Here is a 17,610-nt window from a genome sequence, read left to right as displayed (position 1 = left end):
GCCTTTGTTTGAAGTCCAGAGGATCAAATCTTACTTTTTTCTGATGATTAGAGATGACACATAACAGCTGTTCTCTGTCCTACTGACAGTCTGCCCATTTATTAGTCTACCAACCCCCACATCAGAATTATTTTGAATTAAACACCAGGTATGTCTCTAGTCCCATGGAGGCTGGTGGTGTCACTCATGTTTTCAGAGACACTTCCGTGGGCATTTGCTGAATCAGAGCCTGAGTAAGAGCATGATCTCAGTAGCGAGTAGGCACAAAGTACCTCATGAATCAAGTCCCTTTGTTATCTTAGAGAAGTTATTTCTAAAAAGTGCTCCTTGCAGAAAAAAAAGAAAGAGTTTTAATGGCTTTGGGAGAGTTTCCTCCAGTCTTAATGGATAGATAGATAGATAGATAAGATAGATAGTCAGTCTGTGGGAAAATTCTGTACGTTTCCCTGGAGAGGAGCTGCCAAATAAATTATTACTTAACCTAATGGTAAAGTTTGGGTCAGTTCTTTGCAGATCAATTAATCCTCATTTGAAGGTCATGCTGTGGCTGGTATTGTTTCCAGCTCAATGATGAAAAGCTTAGTCACCTCAGTTTCTCCTGGAGCGGTGCCCTGTGTGTGGGAACTGAGTCTGAGCTTGACAGGGACCAATAGGCCAGGACATTGGTCTGTGTATTGATAAGGAGCTCTTGCAAAGAGCAAGAGAGCAGTCACATTCATCTTCGGGGTTTGCTCTCTTTAAGAGGTGAATTAATCCATTTTTGAAGCAGGTTTTTTTTCACATCAAAAGCAGGTAAAACTTACTTTACTGATTTATCCTCTGAAGTTCTCATTTTCTCCTGTTCTATATACGTAAAGAGCACTGAGAAGTGAAAGCCTGGGGGAACATGGAGCTAGGCAGGCGTTGTTTCAGTCTGGCTTTCCACCTCGGAGAAGAGTTCTGGGTGGTTCCTTCGCTCTCGGCCCTCTTCTGAGCAGAAGAGAAATGACTTCAGGTGTTGGGGGTCAGAGCTCTCCCTGGTTCTCCAGCATTAACCTCACCCGTGTCCCCCTTGGAGCAAGCTGGAGTTTAGGGAGCTTTCATTCAGATGATTTTTTGGCTGGGGAGCAGCGGGCATATTTTAGACAGAATACAGGGCTTTTTGGAGCTGCCCCTCTGCAGAGCTTTCCAGGAGCTTCTAATTAGTCCCTGTAGGTTTCACTGAAGGGCTGATGTAATTAGCAAGGTTTTGCACACTGTGGTGCTCTCAGGGGAAGGAGGAGGAGATCGGCAGTCCGTGCTGGGGAGGTTAGGTAGCCTCATTTGGGAGTAATGATAATTGTCCCATGATTTCCAGAGGGCAGTAGGGAGTGCTGCAGTTCTTCCAAGCTGACAGCAAGACTGAAGTCTCTTGCACAGCCAGTGTGACCCAGAAGTTTCCCTGGCAGGGTCTCTTCGTCCAGGTGCTCTGTAGAGCTCCTCACTCGTGCAGCAGCCAGCGAGGGAAGAGTGCCTGGGCACTTCAGGTGCGCAGATAATCAGCTTTGCTCCTCTTACCATATAATACGTTGCTAGTTTGCTATGTCATTTTCCCTGGCATGTAGATCCACTTACACCACTATTCTTGTAACTTAGTGAAGCTGCGAGTTTGGCCAGCTCAGATAAAATTTATATTTTTGTTTTGCTGCTTATTGTGTAATTGCTGTAAATGGTCATGAATGATCAGGAAGTTTCCTTGCAATGTAGCACCCATTGAATGCAACATCCAAGCGCTATATGGAAATAATTTTGTTGTGTTAGGAAAAAAAATCATCTTATAGAGATTGTAAATTGCTTTTTACTTGATTATCTGAGAAGACTGTAATTACCAAAATTGTTTTCCAGGGCAACTGTTATTATGTGGTTGGCTTTTTGGCAGTTTTCTATTACTGTGGCATTAACAGGCTGAATCAGCAGCAGATGTGAACACACTTCAGTGACTTTCACAAACCTGAGTTTTCAGGGCTAGCTGTTTAATACACTGCTCAATAGAATTTCAAATGTTTTGAATTTGGGGCATTTTTCTCTGCTGAAGTGATTGATGAGACTAATTTTAAATCTAGAAGTTGTCATTCTGTGACTGCTTAACAAGGACAAATTATTTTTGTCTAAGTTGGAGGAAGAGTGTCTAAGAAGCAGGAAAAATAGTTAATAACAGACATGCCGCAGCTGCTGTGTGGGTGTTGTAAGATGAGTAAGTATACAGAATGCAGGTGTATACACTTGTTGAATAGCTTTTTTGGGTGTTTTTTTTCTTGTTGTTGCTGTTAGTGTATGACTACCAGTTTAACAGGAGAATGTTTTCCATGCTACGCTTTTTACACTTTTAAAGTTTCCAGTTTGGTGATAATTCTGTAGAGAGAATGTGTGATGAAGAACATTAAAATTATATTGAAGACTTGGGCAATTTTGAAACAAATTTATTTGGTTTCAGAGGATGATTCCTAAGAAACCCAAGCAGTGCAACCCAAAATGACAGAAAAACCTCAAGTAGAACAAAAAACTCTCTGAAAAAAACCCCAACAATGCAGAAAGAACCCCCAGAGGCAGGAAATACATATGGCTTAGAATGAGATAGGAGTAGTTTTTACTGATGTTTGCTTAGTGTGAGAAATGCTTGGAGGGAAGGGTTGTTTAGCCTGGCAGGAGTGTGCTTGCCAGGGTGTTTGAAGCCCTTTCTGCACGCCGTGCCCGCTCTGGGGTGAGTGCTCTATTCCATTCCTTTCTCGCCCTGGCCTGATGGTGAGAGCATGAAGCCGAATGTGTGGCTGGCGTGCTGGTTCCCTCTGCTGCCACGTTTATGTGCTCCTTCCCACGTTTGCCTTACCTGTGAAGGACACGAGCTGTTGCTGATCCCTGTGTCCCTGCTGCTGGGTTCCCAGTGCCTGTGTGCTGAGGCTCTGGGCTGGCTGCTGCTCTCAGTCCCACAGCCAGCTGGAGGAGGGACATCCTTCACCTCTGCTCTCACTCTGATTCTGCAACATGAGCTCTGAGTAGGCCACCAACTTCAAATCCTCTATGGGAGGACATCCAGGAAACTTACTTTTAAAATATACAGATACACAACTCATCTCACCTTCCTGCTGAAAGAAATTTATATTAGAAAGGTTGGAACTTTTTCCCTGAGCAAGAATAATGTCTTCAATATTGTACAAAAATTGACTATTATAATGAAATATAAAAGATTTGTTCCCTTTCAGGTGGCAGTTATGCTTCTTAGTTTTGAAGATCAGGTCTCTGAAGGATTGCACTTTTTAAAAATTCTGTTCACTTTTCAGAAACTATGTTCTAATAATAATCTAAAAAGTAAATTGATTAGGTAGTCATTGAGTGTGATTTATCATTTTAACAGTGAGGTATTGTCTTACGAAAAAAGTTTTAATGCTGCATTAATATGTCACAAGAATGATCTAGAAGAAAAGAAACATTTCAGAAAGGTTATTTTCATGTTAAATAAACTTTACAAGACAAAAGAACTCTGCTGCAGTTTTTATATAAATGGAATTCACGGTCCTGAAACTATAAGATGATATGTCTCAGCAACCCGAGAAATTACAACACTCATCCAGAATTGTAAGTGAAAAGTACTATAGATACTTGTAAGCCTTGGAATTTGTGAGTGTGCTGCAAACAAAAGACTTGATACTGTAATGGGAGGAAAGTAATTACATTGAAACTAATTGGGCAATACTTAGCTAGTCAATGAAGGAAATGTCTAAGTCAACGCTTAAAAGAGCAGATCCAGAAATATAAAAGAAGACTGTTGATGTTTATGTTGTGGTCATTTATTCACATTTTTTGCAAAGGCTCATGTAGTACTTCCCACTTGGCTTGAGAAGATTTTTGATATAATCTGCATTTAATCAGATTGTGACACTGGAAGACTTGTGGGAACGTTGGTAACATGGGACTCATCTCAGAGGAGTGGCTGCTCATGAGAAGCTCACAGTAGCACAAAGTCCTGATGCTTGAGCATCCAGCCCTTGCTGGACACATGAAGCTAAGTTTCTGTATGAAATGGGAAAAAATTAAGTATTTAAGTCCTACGCGTGAGAAATTATTTGGTCTTGGGAAATCTGGTACTGCACAGGCTGATTTTCTTAGCCTCGTTTTGCTAATGGGGCCTTCCTAGGTGAAATCTAAAACACAGCATTATTCTCTGGGAGTAGTTTCAGTGCTGGGTGCTGACCTCTGTTCCTGTCTGCCAAATGTTATTTTTGTCTTTGACACACAGCTAGAGAGACAAAAAGAGTCTTGTGCAGAGGGAGATGGGGCAGAGAAACTGAGCTTTCTGCGTTCTGCGACTTTGGGATGTTGGAATGCCTTTCTCCTCCTGGTCAGGAGGGGCTGCTGTGCTCACCTGTCAAATCCCATGCCCTGAGAAGATCTCATGCCCTAGACATGATGACTGTGTGTAGTGCTCTGCCACACCTGCTGTTCCTTCTGCTTGGCACCTTTAAGGATCCCCTACCCCTTCCCTCCATTTAGCATTCCTGCTCTGTAACTTAGTTTTCATCCCTGTTCTCTTCCTCCTTAGCCTCTTCTCTGCAAGTATCTTTCCCCTCATAGTTTGCTTCCTCTAATCTGATGGGGATGCAAGGTCTGACAGTCAGTCTCTCATTCTCAAGAGCATGTGGAGAGTCTCTGAGGGCTGGAGGAAATCCCTTTTTTAGGCAGAGTCTGGTGAGTGAAGAAGCTGCTGCCGTGTGATGTGCCCACATCAGTGTGGAGCCTTTCTTCCCCCAGGCTCAGCAGGGAGGGTGCTGTGCACGAGAGCTGCCCAGGGCTGCAGGAGGGAGCAGCACAGGGGCTCTTTGCCGGCAGCTGATGGAGCACTGGCCAGCATTTTGCCAGAAGACTGGAAATCATCAGGTGGGGAGTAAGAAATGTGCCTGCTGGTGGTGAATAGGCTTTGGTGAGATGCAGACAGGAAAGACAGAAGAGAAAAAATAGAAGGGAAAAAAACCATCAGGCCCCCAAAGACTTTAATGTGGCAATTACAGAGAATTGCTTTAATTCTGTACAATTTTGCTTCAATTCTGTGCGAAATAGCCAAGCTTTGCACTGAGTGAGTAATTGGAAGAATAGTATGTGATTGCTTCAATACCAAGGCTTATAATTAGTAGGGAGGAATAACTTACTTTCTTTAAGAAGAGTTTTTAAAACCAATTTAGAGAAAATTGCTTTTTCACATTGAGTTTGTGACACAGAGTTAAAGTTAAGAAGTATTCTCAGTTGGACAAACAAATAGGGAAGAGCTGGGGATACTGTTTCTGCTCCTTCACCTTGAGTATCCTGGCAGAGCAGTCCCTCAGGACCATGGATCCTGAGTTCTCTTCTCTCTGACCATTACTCGGTAGTGTTTTGTGCTTTCTATTTATTGTTGCTATTTCAGCTTCACATGATATCAAAGGAAGCAAATCTTAAATCACTTGTTCCAAAATAACCCGCAAATAGTGTATTTTCTCCAGAAAATACTGCTCAGGCTTTATTAACATGGGGAGAATGCTTTCCTTAGCCTTTTACCTGAAAGTGCTTGAATCCATATTTTCTCTGAACACAAAACCCCATCAAATAAGGAAAAATCAACAGCCCTCTTCAAAGATCTGATGTGAAAAGTTTTAGCCCTACCTATTAATTTGTCAAAATTAGGAACTGTTGAAAGCAGGGGTTTTGTAATGGAAAATGTTACACAAGTCAGTGCAAAATAAGCCAGTTTTTTTCCAGACTTATTTTCTCACCTGCAATTTTTTCCTCATTAAGTTTCTCCAAACTTGGCTGGAACTTGAAGTTCTGTGTGGAGAGGGGATGGGGGAGAGATCTATTAAAATAATGCCATGTGAGATCATACTTACAGACAGGCTTTGTTTTTAGTGTTGTGTGTCTGACACAGGGCTAAGGCTGAGTTCTGACCAGTTTGGAGGGCTTTTATGAGACTGAACCTCTGATAGGGCATTCAGTTTAGGAAAATGGAAATTATGTATTGAAACTTCTGACTTTCTGCAACAAAAATTTTAACGAAATGCCTTATTTCAGACCAGCATACTTCAGCTGGATTTTTTCATGGGACTTGAACACCTTATTTCTTACCTATTTAGAGATCATGGAAACAGCATTTACCAACTTTACTGCTACATAAAAAATGCACTTTGGGGAGACCTGGAAGTCATTGAGTCAATTAAACTGTAAAAGTTGGGTCAGTTCAACTATAAAAATCTGAAGCTGACTTATAATTTAAATTGGAGGTTTAAACCACTGTTAACAGACAATAGTCTCTTAAGGTAATAAATGTACCAGGCAATGCAGTCCCATACTGATCTCAGTCCTGGAGCTGTTTGTAATGCCTTCAGCAAAACAGAATCCTTGTGGCTCCGTGGATTTTGAAGTGACTTGTGTTAGTAAGGATGTTAATAGAGATTGTGGGGGGTGTGTATTTGTTTGTTTCACTAAAACAACTGTTACAGTGTCTGTTGTCTGGAAAATGTCAGAAGTTCTTCCCCTTTGCTGATTTGCGTGCACAAGCTGATGGAAGGTACTTCCTTAGTGAAAAATTCAGATCTGCTTCATCCCTTAAGAATCCCTTGTTTGGTGTCCACAAATTAGCAACCATTTATAGCTCTTGAGTGGATATGTGAATTTGGACCCAGAATGTGGAAATGTTTCCATAAAATGAATGACGCTGTGCAGTTTGTAGATACCAGTTACAGTTTGTTCCATTTTTATAGCTGCTGTTATGTATTTCCAGTATATTGGGTCAAACTCTCGGGCTGGTCACTGCGCTGTGAAGGGGTTACAAAATCCTCTGAAGCATCAGGAGCAATAGAACTGTGGGACGTGGTGCCCATCAGTACTGTTGGTCAGGATGCAGCTTGACAAAAATCCAACTGTGTAAACCTTTGCCCCTAAGATTTGCTGCTGTGGGTTTGTGTGGCATGTGCCTGCTGTGTCGTATAAACAGTCTCATCAGAGTACTGCCCTTTTCTCATCTTCTCAAAGCATTGCTATGTAAAACACGAGCTAATCCTTAGCTTGTTACGTGTTTATTTTTTCAAACTCTTTTGGTGTTGATGCTTTCTGAATTGAGTTTAACAGTGGTAAGAATTAAATGGTGCTCTGCACTGATGTGCCACCAGGGAAGATGAATAAAATTTCTTATCTAAATGGAATCTATGTAAGGATAATTTCTAATTTTAATAGGAATGTTAAAAGGAAGAAATCAAGTTCTGTATTTGCAGCATTTCTTGACAGATACTGATGCTATAAATTATACAGTTGTTCTTCCTCTGTATGGATTTTGTAGTACTCACAGCAATTTATAGGTCTAGAGTACAGCTGCTGGAAGTCATTTATTCTCAGTTCTGTATTAAATCTATCACATATAATGCATTAACATTCAGTTCAGAGCTCAAGGGCTTAATGGCTGCTGCTTTCTCTCTCTGAGTTTCTGTTCTGGAAGTGCTTGCAAGGTATGCAGAAAACAAAATTAAAAAACTTAAATTGATATACAGGGGGAAAAAGGGGATTGTCCGTGATAAATACTTGAAACCAGCTCATTTTGCAGTTTCAGCTGAGCAGTGAAAACAAACCCTGCTGTTAACATTGCTGAAATTGGTAATGCTAATAAGCTTGTTTTGATGGATTAGCACTTCAGTGCTGTTCGCTTGAGTGACGCTCTTTACACACGTCAGTCGGACGTGTCTGCAAGTTGGAGACACTTCATACTCCCTGCAGTTTGGTTTGGGTGCATCTTAGGCTGTAGGAGGCTGTCACTGATTTACTTGATTCAGCTTGTTTTAGTTGTGGGGTTTTTTTTAATTAGAAAAAAACAAAAGTACATGATTTTAAATATTTCAGAAGTATTTATCATTAATATTAAAAAGAGTTAAACTGTACCAGGAGTTTGACAGAAGAACTGGGGCAAAGGCCATGAAGATTTATTGAGTATATAATCTGTGAAGAAAGAGCAGGTGGAACAGACTGCCTTATATAAGTGCTGTACCTGTTTATTGCTGATGATTTCCTGTGGCAGCACATTTCTCTCTCTCTCAGGGTTTTTCATAGAGTTGCACAGAGAGAAAGAAAGAGAAGGCAATTTCTATTTCTGCTCCTTGTTTTTCCTATGTGGAATGTGCTTGGAGAATTGTTTACCTGGGGTGATTGCTTGATTGGATTCTGGTGAGGATTGTTTGAGCCTGATGGCCAATCCAACCCACCTGTGGCTGCACTCTGGCGAAGAGGGTCATGAGTTGTGAGTGAGTTAGATATGGTAGTTAGAAAAAGTAGGTTTGTAGTTTTAATATCTCCTTTAAATAGTATATCAATGTATTATAGCATAGTTATAATAAAGAAATCATTCAGCCTTCTGAACTGAGTCAGACATCATCATTCTTCCCATTGGGCTCACCTGCATTTTACAACAAGTGGTGACCCTGTGATATGGATGAAGAACCAGGACCTGGATCAGTCTGATCAGTCCACATCCATGATTTAAAACAAGAGAGATGGTGAACCCTCTTGAAAAGGCATCCGGAGTCCCTGCGAGGGATCGGGAAGACAAGTCACCGTTGGGATCCTGTCCAGGACCAGGTGCACCCTGAGCAGTTGCTGTAACCGGATGCCTCTGCCTTCCTTTGGAAGGTACTGATTTTCTGATAATAGTACTGCCCTGACCTGGGGTGGACTTTAACTTTGGGAAGAGATGTCTGCAGGCTCGAGCACTCGTTTTTATTGTGTGGATGGCCCTATGTTCGCTATCTGGAGAGATTTGGCTCAGAATCATGGAGTTTCTATCTCCAATGATGATTTATTGGAGTTTCTTGAATTTGCAAACAGTCGTGTTTTTTTCATGAGTCTGGCTTTTTCCCTGCTTCCAGAGGCCTGGAGATCTCTGTATTTTGTCATCAGGGAATGCTTCCTGCGAGATTTCCCAGATGCTCGATACACGAGAGTTTTTTAGAGCTTCTTTGGATAGTCCAGAGATGGGCCCCTTTTCTGAGAGTGCAGCCACAGGTGGGTTGGATTGGCCATCAGGCTCAAACAGTCCCACCAGAATCCAATCAAGCAAACACCCCAGGTAAACAATTCTCCAAGCACATTCCACATGAGAAAAACAAGGAGCAGAAATAGAAATTGCCTTCTCTTTCTTTCTCTCTGTGCACCTCTATGAAAAACCCTGAGAGAGAAATGTGCTGCCACAATTTCCCATCTTGCATAATAAGATAATAAATCTAGGAAAACTGCTTGTTCTGCTTGAAATGAAGAGAAACTTGTACCTGGGAGAACTTGAGCTGATACTGGAGAAGAGATCCTGAACTCTTTGTGGCTGATGTAATATGTTCTGGCATGATCACTTACATGAAAAGATGACCAGGCTAAATTTGTAAGAGTTGTTTGTTGTCTGTTAAACTGTATCAGTGAAATTGCTTGGGAACCCTGTATGAAGTGATCTGCCAGCAGTAATAATTTACTTAGGCTGTTTGTCAGTAGCCTAATACCACTAAGGCAGAGAATGAAACAAGTTTTCAATCCCATAAATGTCCCCAAATCCCTTCTAATTTTAAAACCTCAGAAAAGAAGCAAGTAAAATAATCATGTATGGTGTTATGAGAGCTTAATAAAACCATGGGAAAAAATAGTTGTGGATGAAGGCCATTCTGCTGCATTTCTCAGTGAGTCATCTTCCATTGAAAAAAGTCCAGGCTAGAAACATTTCCTGAAAGCTTTAACAGCTTAGTTAAAGCTTCCAGATGTGATAAGACCTTCTGAAGGTTCCTACCTTCTGAGCCCTCTCCTTGATGAATGCTTCCTGCTCTAGTTCTAGGCAAGCTCACTGGTGACAAATGTGACTGTAGCTGTACTAGGTGAAGACCTTTGTGAGCTAATATATTAATTCTTAGAGGGAAAAAATTGCTTTGCTACCTTCTCAAATCAGCTACTTCATCTAGGAGACTGCAGGATAACAGCAGGGTATTGGAGTGCAGGACCAGATCCTGAAGTAGCAGATAGAGAAGTGGCAGCAAGGATTGCTCCATCATCAGTAAATGGGGTGGAAGTTGCCAGAGCACGGGGGAGACAGAGTATTGTGCAGTAGTTGCAATCTGAAGCAACCAAATCATCGAAAGAAACTGCATCCTTCCCTGTCTGAACAACAAATTCCTGGAAAACATCAGTGAATTGCAAGAGCAGGGTGTTATCCAGTCATGGCTTTGGATGAGATAACTTTGCTGCTCCGTGGTATTTTGTATCACTCCTGTATGATGAGTAGTAAATAGGTATCCATAGAGAGAGCAAGTCCTGCTGGGAGCCTCAGTCCTGCGAATCCCTTCCCTGCCTGCTCTCAGTTATGGTTTCATAAAGACTGCTGAGTTGCCTTAGAGACAGAGGCTATGACTGAAGGCTTAGGCTTATGGTAACATTGATATGCATTTGTACTGTCACACTTGATATTTTGTGTATTCATGCGTGTGATGCAAACTGCCTGCACTTTTGGCCATACAGAGTCTGTATGTATATATGTATATATATATACACACACATATATATATGTGTATATATATATACACACACACACACACACACACATATATACATATATATGTATATACACATATATATACACACACACATATACATATATACATACATATATATATATACACACACACATATATACATATATATAGTGTGTGTATATGGTCTTTCTGTGCCCTATACATGCTGTGGTATAGTGATACCATGAGACACTAAGAACTGCTGATGATTTCTCAGGTCGGAAGAGATGAGTTTAGAGACCAGGTAAGACTTTTGTGTTAAAAAGTTAGCGTGGAATTCCTCACAGTCCAGCACATCCTATGATCATGCTTGGTAAGGATAGGCTGAGTGGTGTTTAACTTGCTGTGAATGCATGTAATGCAGCACAAGCTCTATCATCTAGTGGTGTTTCATTTGTGCTAACAAAGCTTTTGTCCTGCCAGGTGTTTTCCCCATTGTTATTTGTGTCTCTTTTTTTGTGTGCATCATTCAGAGGCATTTAAAAGCCTTATGTGGAAGAAAGGAGCCACCAGGTCGTGCTGTTAGCAACTTGGCAAATGGAGTATTTTGTAGAGCAGGCAGGGTCAGGTTTATGATGGAGCTGATACCAGGTGATCCCTGCTGATGGTAAATGCTTATCTGAAAAAGGTGCTGTGGGATGCAGCCAGGGCCAGCTGCTCCCTGAGGCAGGGCTTCAGCAGCCAGACATGGGCAGGAGCCGGGTGTGCCAGCTGGGGTAGGCAGGCTCAGCCACCGTCAGGTGCTCAGGGAGGTTTGGGGTGATGAGGCAGCTCCCAGGACAAGCTGTGAGGTCAGTCCGTGGCTCAGGTGAGAGCCCCGGGCTGTCTCAGAAGTGCCCTGGTGACAGCACCAGCTGGAGCTCAGCAGGTCAGACTGGCAGGGGCAGCTGTGGCTGAGCTGGAGCCTGGCACCTCTGTGGCACGGCTTGTCCCAGGAGCCTGGCACCCCTGTGGCACGGCTTGGAGAGGGACTGAAGGTCCCGGGAGCCTGGCACCCCTGTGGCATGGCTTGTCCCAGGAGCCTGGCACCCCTGTGGCACGGCTTGGAGAGGGACTGATGTCCCAGGAGCCTGGCACCCCTGTGGCACGGCTTGGAGAGGGACTGATGTCCCAGGAGCCTGGCACCCCTGTGGCACGGCTTGGAGAGGGACTGAAGGTCCCGGGAGCCTGGCACCCCTGTGGCACGGCTTGTCCCAGGAGCCTGGCACCCCTGTGTCACGGCTTGGAGAGGGACTGATGTCCCAGGAGCCTGGCACCCCTGTGGCACGGCTTGGAGAGGGACTGATGTCCCAGGAGCCTGGCACCCCTGTGGCACGGCTTGGAGAGGGACTGAAGGTCCCAGGAGCCTGGCACCCCTGTGGCACGGCTTGGAGAGGGACTGAAGGTCCCGGGAGCCTGGCACCTCTGTGGCATGGCTTGGAGAGGGACTGAAGGTCCCGGGAGCCTGGCACCCCTGTGGCATGGCTTGTCCCGGGAGCCTGGCACCCCTGTGGCACGGCTTGGAGAGGGACTGAAGGTCCCAGGAGCCTGGCACCCCTGTGGCACGGCTTGGAGAGGGACTGAAGGTCCCGGGAGCCTGGCACCCCTGTGGCACGGCTTGGAGAGGGACTGATGTCCCAGGAGCCTGGCACCCCTGTGGCACGGCTTGGAGAGGGACTGAAGGTCCCAGGAGCCTGGCACCCCTGTGGCACGGCTTGGAGAGGGACTGATGTCCCAGGAGCCTGGCACCCCTGTGGCACGGCTTGGAGAGGGACTGATGTCCCAGGAGCCTGGCACCCCTGTGGCACGGCTTGGAGAGGGACTGAAGGTCCCAGGAGCCTGGCACCCCTGTGGCATGGCTTGTCCCAGGAGCCTGGCACCCCTGTGGCACGGCTTGGAGAGGGACTGATGTCCCAGGAGCCTGGCACCCCTGTGGCACGGCTTGGAGAGGGACTGAAGGTCCCGGGAGCCTGGCACCCCTGTGGCATGGCTTGGAGAGGGAGTGAAGGTCCCAGGAGCCTGGCACCCCTGTGGCACGGCTTGGAGAGGGACTGAAGGTTCCGGGAGCCTGGCACCCCTGTGGCACGGCTTGGAGAGGGACTGATGTCCCAGGCCGTGTGGAACTGGGGCTGCAGGGCCCGGGCTGGGTGTGGGTGCAGCTCCCAGCGGAGGCTGGGCAGAGCCCTGAGGGGTGTCCGCTCTAACCGCTGTTCAACAAACCTTCCCTTGGCAGAACTGACACAGCTGAGGGAGATCTCCCGTCAGTGTCACCCCCAGGTGTTTTTCACTTGCTTTTGTTGGTGAGATACTTTCTTCCACTGAAAAGGACGACACAATACTTAGAAAATTTATCATCTGGAGCCTTGCCCAGATGAACAGTGCATGAATGCACTTGGAAGAGTTTGAGCTTTATTATGGTCTTTGAATCAGCAGCTACACACGATTTGGCTGTCACTTCTGACTGAAAGCTGAATGCTAAAGCCCAGGTTTAAGCTGTGATATAAAATGAATGCTTTTGTCCCCTATTTCTATAGTAGCTGGAAATTGTGGAGGTTTGAGTGCCTGTGTTTTTCCTGGATACAGAATTTGGTTCAGTAACATCTGTCTCTGCAGAGCAGGCTGGGTACTGCAGTGCGCAGTGAAGCTGCAGCTGGTGCAGAATTCAGCAGTGTGATTTGTACCCACGGTGATCCCAGCCCCCGTGAGCTGTGCTGGTGGGAGTGCTCAGTGAACAGGAGCTGCCTTCCTGCTGTACTGAGCTGTCAAACCTTAGATGTATTATTTGGGATAAAGAACAGGTTGGGTTTTTTTCCCTCCTTTTTTTATCCTTATTGAAGTAGTGCAGTCAAAGCTTAACGATGAAGGTAGTTTTCAAATTCTTAAAAGTCTTCTTGTCCATTCACTGGGTTTAGCTGGAGCAATCCACAGCTGGAAATCTATGATTTTCCATTCATTTTTCATTCTTGTCATGGACAACCAGATACAAGGAAGATACAGCAGTATGTCCTGGAAGGACTGGGACAGCAGCCCGGGGAAATATTACTATAGGGCCTCTTGGATTGTCTTTAATCTCAGCTGGTCTCACATGACATAACTGATTTAGTGTGGAAAAACATATACTAGTGTGTGGACTATGTCCACTAGTCTAAAAAGAAGTTGGAATAAGAAGAAAGTGCTAAACCATGAACAAAAATAAAATAGCCTGAAGTGCAGTAAAGTAGCTGAGTGAACTGCAGATATTTGTAGAGACTGCCTTCCCCCTTCAAAGAGCTAGTTCATTATTCTGATAATCCACATGTGCAGAGCTTTGATAGCAAATTCACTCCATCTTAGGGGTTTTTTGGTCTGTTTATGCAGAAGATCACACTAAGATTATCACGTTTCTTCTTTTTCACATAAAAATCTCAAGGAATAATTGCTTCCTCAATATGGAAAGGAATAACGGTTCTACAGCTTCTTTGGGGGCTCTCCAAGCTCACAGCTAAACGACAAAGTAGTGATGAATTTCATAGGTCTGAGTATTTTTTTTTAATTTAACATGTTACTGAACAAAATTGGGGCTCTTTGTAGGAGAATTTATCAATGCCATGACTCTGAATCTCTCTACAGTATTGTGTGAAACAAAAACATTAATTTACTGAAGGTTTCCAGACACTGTCACTGACTGCTGTTCCTGGCTTTGTGCTACTGGCTTACCAGTTTTGGTTTTCTTATGAACATCTCAATTTTGGTTAGACAGGACTGTTTAGAGGGAAAAAGTAATTTTTAAATGCTTTTGGGTTTGACTGTTTGCATATGATGTGGCAAAGTAAGAAATGGTTAATAATAGAAGGCAGTTAGGCTGAAGTGGTGCATTGACTTCCCATTGTGTCTCTAGGTCTGTGGCTTCCTTGTAGCATGGGAGAAAAGAGGGCAGTCTGCTGTCTTGTAATAACTGCAGCAAAGATAGATTCACTAATTAGAACCAGAGTCAGTGCTTAAATACTGCTTTGCTGAACAAGTCCAGTGCACTGGACAAATTGCAGCTGCTTTACTGAGGTTGGAGATGCAGTAGCATTTAGATTTGAGCACACTGGGCAATAAAATCATTCTTGCACAGTGGTGATGCATTTATATATTTGCTTATTAAAAATTTAAAAATACGTTATGTGTTAATACACTAAAGAAAGCACAGTTTTCTGATTCACATGATCAGTTGGTTAAACTATTGTCTACTCCTGCTTAAGACTACATCTCTTTCATTTTATTTGCTTTTGTTTTTTTTTGTTACCATATCCCCGAGATTTCTAAATTACCCTGAGGAAGTAAGATGAAATCCTATGTCCAATGCATATCTTGGAGTAGATGAGATTTTAAAAATACAGGACTGGTTCATTTAATATCAAATGTTCTTCAGCCATAAGCTTAAAAACTTCATGCAGTGAGAAGTGGATACTGTGATGCTTTTGTAAATAATGCATATAGAGCCTGATGCAATGCAAAGGAAAATAGTTAGACTTCAGACTGCCTGTGGGCAGGCTGTGAGAAGTTTTGTATGCATTTACTTGTTCATTCTTCATTGTGCCTCTTCTCATCATTTGAATCTGGTGCCACAGGCTCGGATGTGCTATTTTCCCTATTTTATTTTTCCTCTGAATTTAACTGTCTCCTTCACCCAAACCATTTCACAAGTATCTATTAGTTTTATTTTCAAAGGGACATGATGCAGAAGAAGCAGGGAAAATGTCTGTAGAAAACCAGGGTGAGGCAGGAGGCTCCGTCCAGCCTGATGTCGACTCTGCAGTTGTTCCAAAGTCTGTAACTTTCAGCTGTCCAAATAACAGTGCCCATGACTGATTCCTGGAGCCAGTTAAACTGGACTGGGGAGTTCTGGCAAGCTGGGTGTCCCTTGTTTCTGTTGATGCGAGGCTTTAGGGTTTCAAGGAGGTCTGGGTGGAGAAGGGAGGAGCAAGATGGGTGTGATAAGATCCCCGAGTGCTTTAAGTGTGTAGACAGTAGAGACAGAGGGGAAGCAGACCCTTCAAGCACCTCTAGGTGGCTTCTCTCAAGCAGGTTTTTTATTTCCACGCCTTCCATGCTTCCCCTTTCTTGGGAGTGCAGGACTGGTATCCCTGACCTGCTGTTCCTTTCTGCAGTGTGTTCAAGACAGAGGCTGCTGGGGCAGGAAAACAATTATAGGAAATTTGTTCAGATGCAACAATTACAGAATGCCTTAACTCTGTGTGCACCTCTGTCCTTCTCTGTTGCCACAGAAGAAAGACGTGGCTAGGAGGAAAGACAGCCAATTTCCAGGGCAGTTTTCTCAGAGGAAAACTGCTTAAAATGAACAAAACACAGACAGTTCATGGTTGTAAGACACACTAAAAATGGTGATTGTTTTACACATACTTCGTTCATGTCTCATGAGGTAATGATGATTCAATTGTAACTATCGGTACAGACTGTTTTCAGAAACTTTGATGAATTTAACTTGATGTTTCCTTAAGCAGAGTAGAGACAGAAATGAAAAAATGTTTAAATGTGTCAGTTTTGGAGTGCTTTTGGAAATAAACAGCGTGTTCTTTTGCTGGCAGGATTTGAAATCTAACAATCAGCGAGATGAAATTGCTGCAGCACGTGTATCCCTGAAGGAAAATTCTGCTTTCCTGCATTCAATATGTTCAGCTTGTTTGGAACATTCAGATGTTGCATCCCTTACAGCCAGCAAGGATTCAATTTGCAATGAAATACAGAATGCTCTCAATGTAATTTCTAATGCTTCCCAAGGAGTTGGAAATAAAGTGGAGCAACCTGCATCTCGCACAGCTACTCTTGGAAGTGCACTTGATGAGCTTGAGGTATGTAAACATGTGAGATGACAATATTTTTGGAAAAAAGTTTTTTAACTTTTTAATAACTACTGGTATCATAAATGATGAGCCTAAAGGCATTAAAGATTGTTGCTCTGATTAGTCCTAGTCTAAATAGTATTGCTTGAAATGATTTCATTGAGATGGTTCATTGAAACGATTTCATTTTCTCCAGAGGAGTTTGGAAGGAAGGCTTCATGTGTGTTGAGTATTTGGCTCCCTTCGAGCAGAGGGCAGAGTTAGCTCCAGTTGTGTCACTGCTGCTGGAGACAGACACATCCTGCAGGAAGTGTCAGAGCCCAGGAGTTCAGTGTGCCCAGAAGTGGTTCTCAGCTGACAGTCCCACTGCTGCCTTGGCTGCATTTGAGCTGCTACCATGCAGGCTGAAGTCCTCGTCTCCACAGTGTGTCAGTGGGATCATTCTGTAATTTGTATAATCGAGCAATTCAGAAACCTCATTATATTTGCTGCTTATCATTAAATAAAGTGGCATAGCTAATATGCTTTCACCACCTCTGCATTTCTGCTTCCATTATTGAAGCAAATACTTGGGGGAAGGCAGCACTTTCCCTATTCCTGACCTCATCTGAAGCTTTTCTATGGAGTTTTTCCTTTTTCTCATGGCTGCTCTGGCTCTCACCAGTAATTTTCCATTGTCCTGCCCCAAATGGTAAAAGATCTCCTGTAGGTGAGACTAGAAACCATGATCTTCATGGGGTGTAACTGATACAGGCCCAGATCAACAAAAGGAAGGAGTGTTTCTAAACACATTTGGAAATATGGGTGGTTTTGATTGTGAATTCTTGGGGACTTAGCTGATCTCAGCATCCCAGTGCTAAGACTGTGATACATTTTCAGGATAACTGATAACTGATGTTAGGACTGATGGTAGTAGATTTTTATCTAAAATTTTCAATGGAAGATTAAAGAAATACATTGAAATATGACACAAAGTTTGTAGTGGCAGTTTATTGATCAGAAAAGGCCTCTCTGGCATGCTCAAAGTCAAATCAGACAGGTTTTTCCCCATGGAGGAACAGGCTACTATTGCACGTTACGTGCCATCTCACAACAGGTTTTAAAATTACAGTTCCTAATCTATTTTCCTAATAAATAGAAGTAAAAAGAAACATGTAAGACTAATACATTACTTGTTACAGTGTAACTGTAAATGACAAATGAGATTCCTTACATGAGACCCACTATTTACCTGG

The 17,610-nt window shown here is 43.4% G+C and overlaps 1 protein-coding gene across 1 annotated transcript in view; it reads left to right on the top strand.

The window, feature by feature from the left end:
• Nucleotides 1-17,610, top strand: part of CTNNA3 (catenin alpha 3) — a 427,360-nt gene that overhangs the window by 61,595 nt on the left and 348,155 nt on the right. Inside the window, exon 6 of the mRNA XM_068196847.1 lies at nt 16,121-16,384. Within this exon, the coding sequence (XP_068052948.1) occupies nt 16,121-16,384 (264 nt within the window). The remainder of the gene's footprint in view (nt 1-16,120; nt 16,385-17,610) is intronic.

This window comes from Anomalospiza imberbis, chromosome 8 (genome assembly GCF_031753505.1).
Source record: "Anomalospiza imberbis isolate Cuckoo-Finch-1a 21T00152 chromosome 8, ASM3175350v1, whole genome shotgun sequence".
NCBI lineage: Eukaryota > Metazoa > Chordata > Aves > Passeriformes > Viduidae > Anomalospiza > Anomalospiza imberbis.
This window is presented reverse-complemented; position numbering and strand designations above follow the sequence as displayed.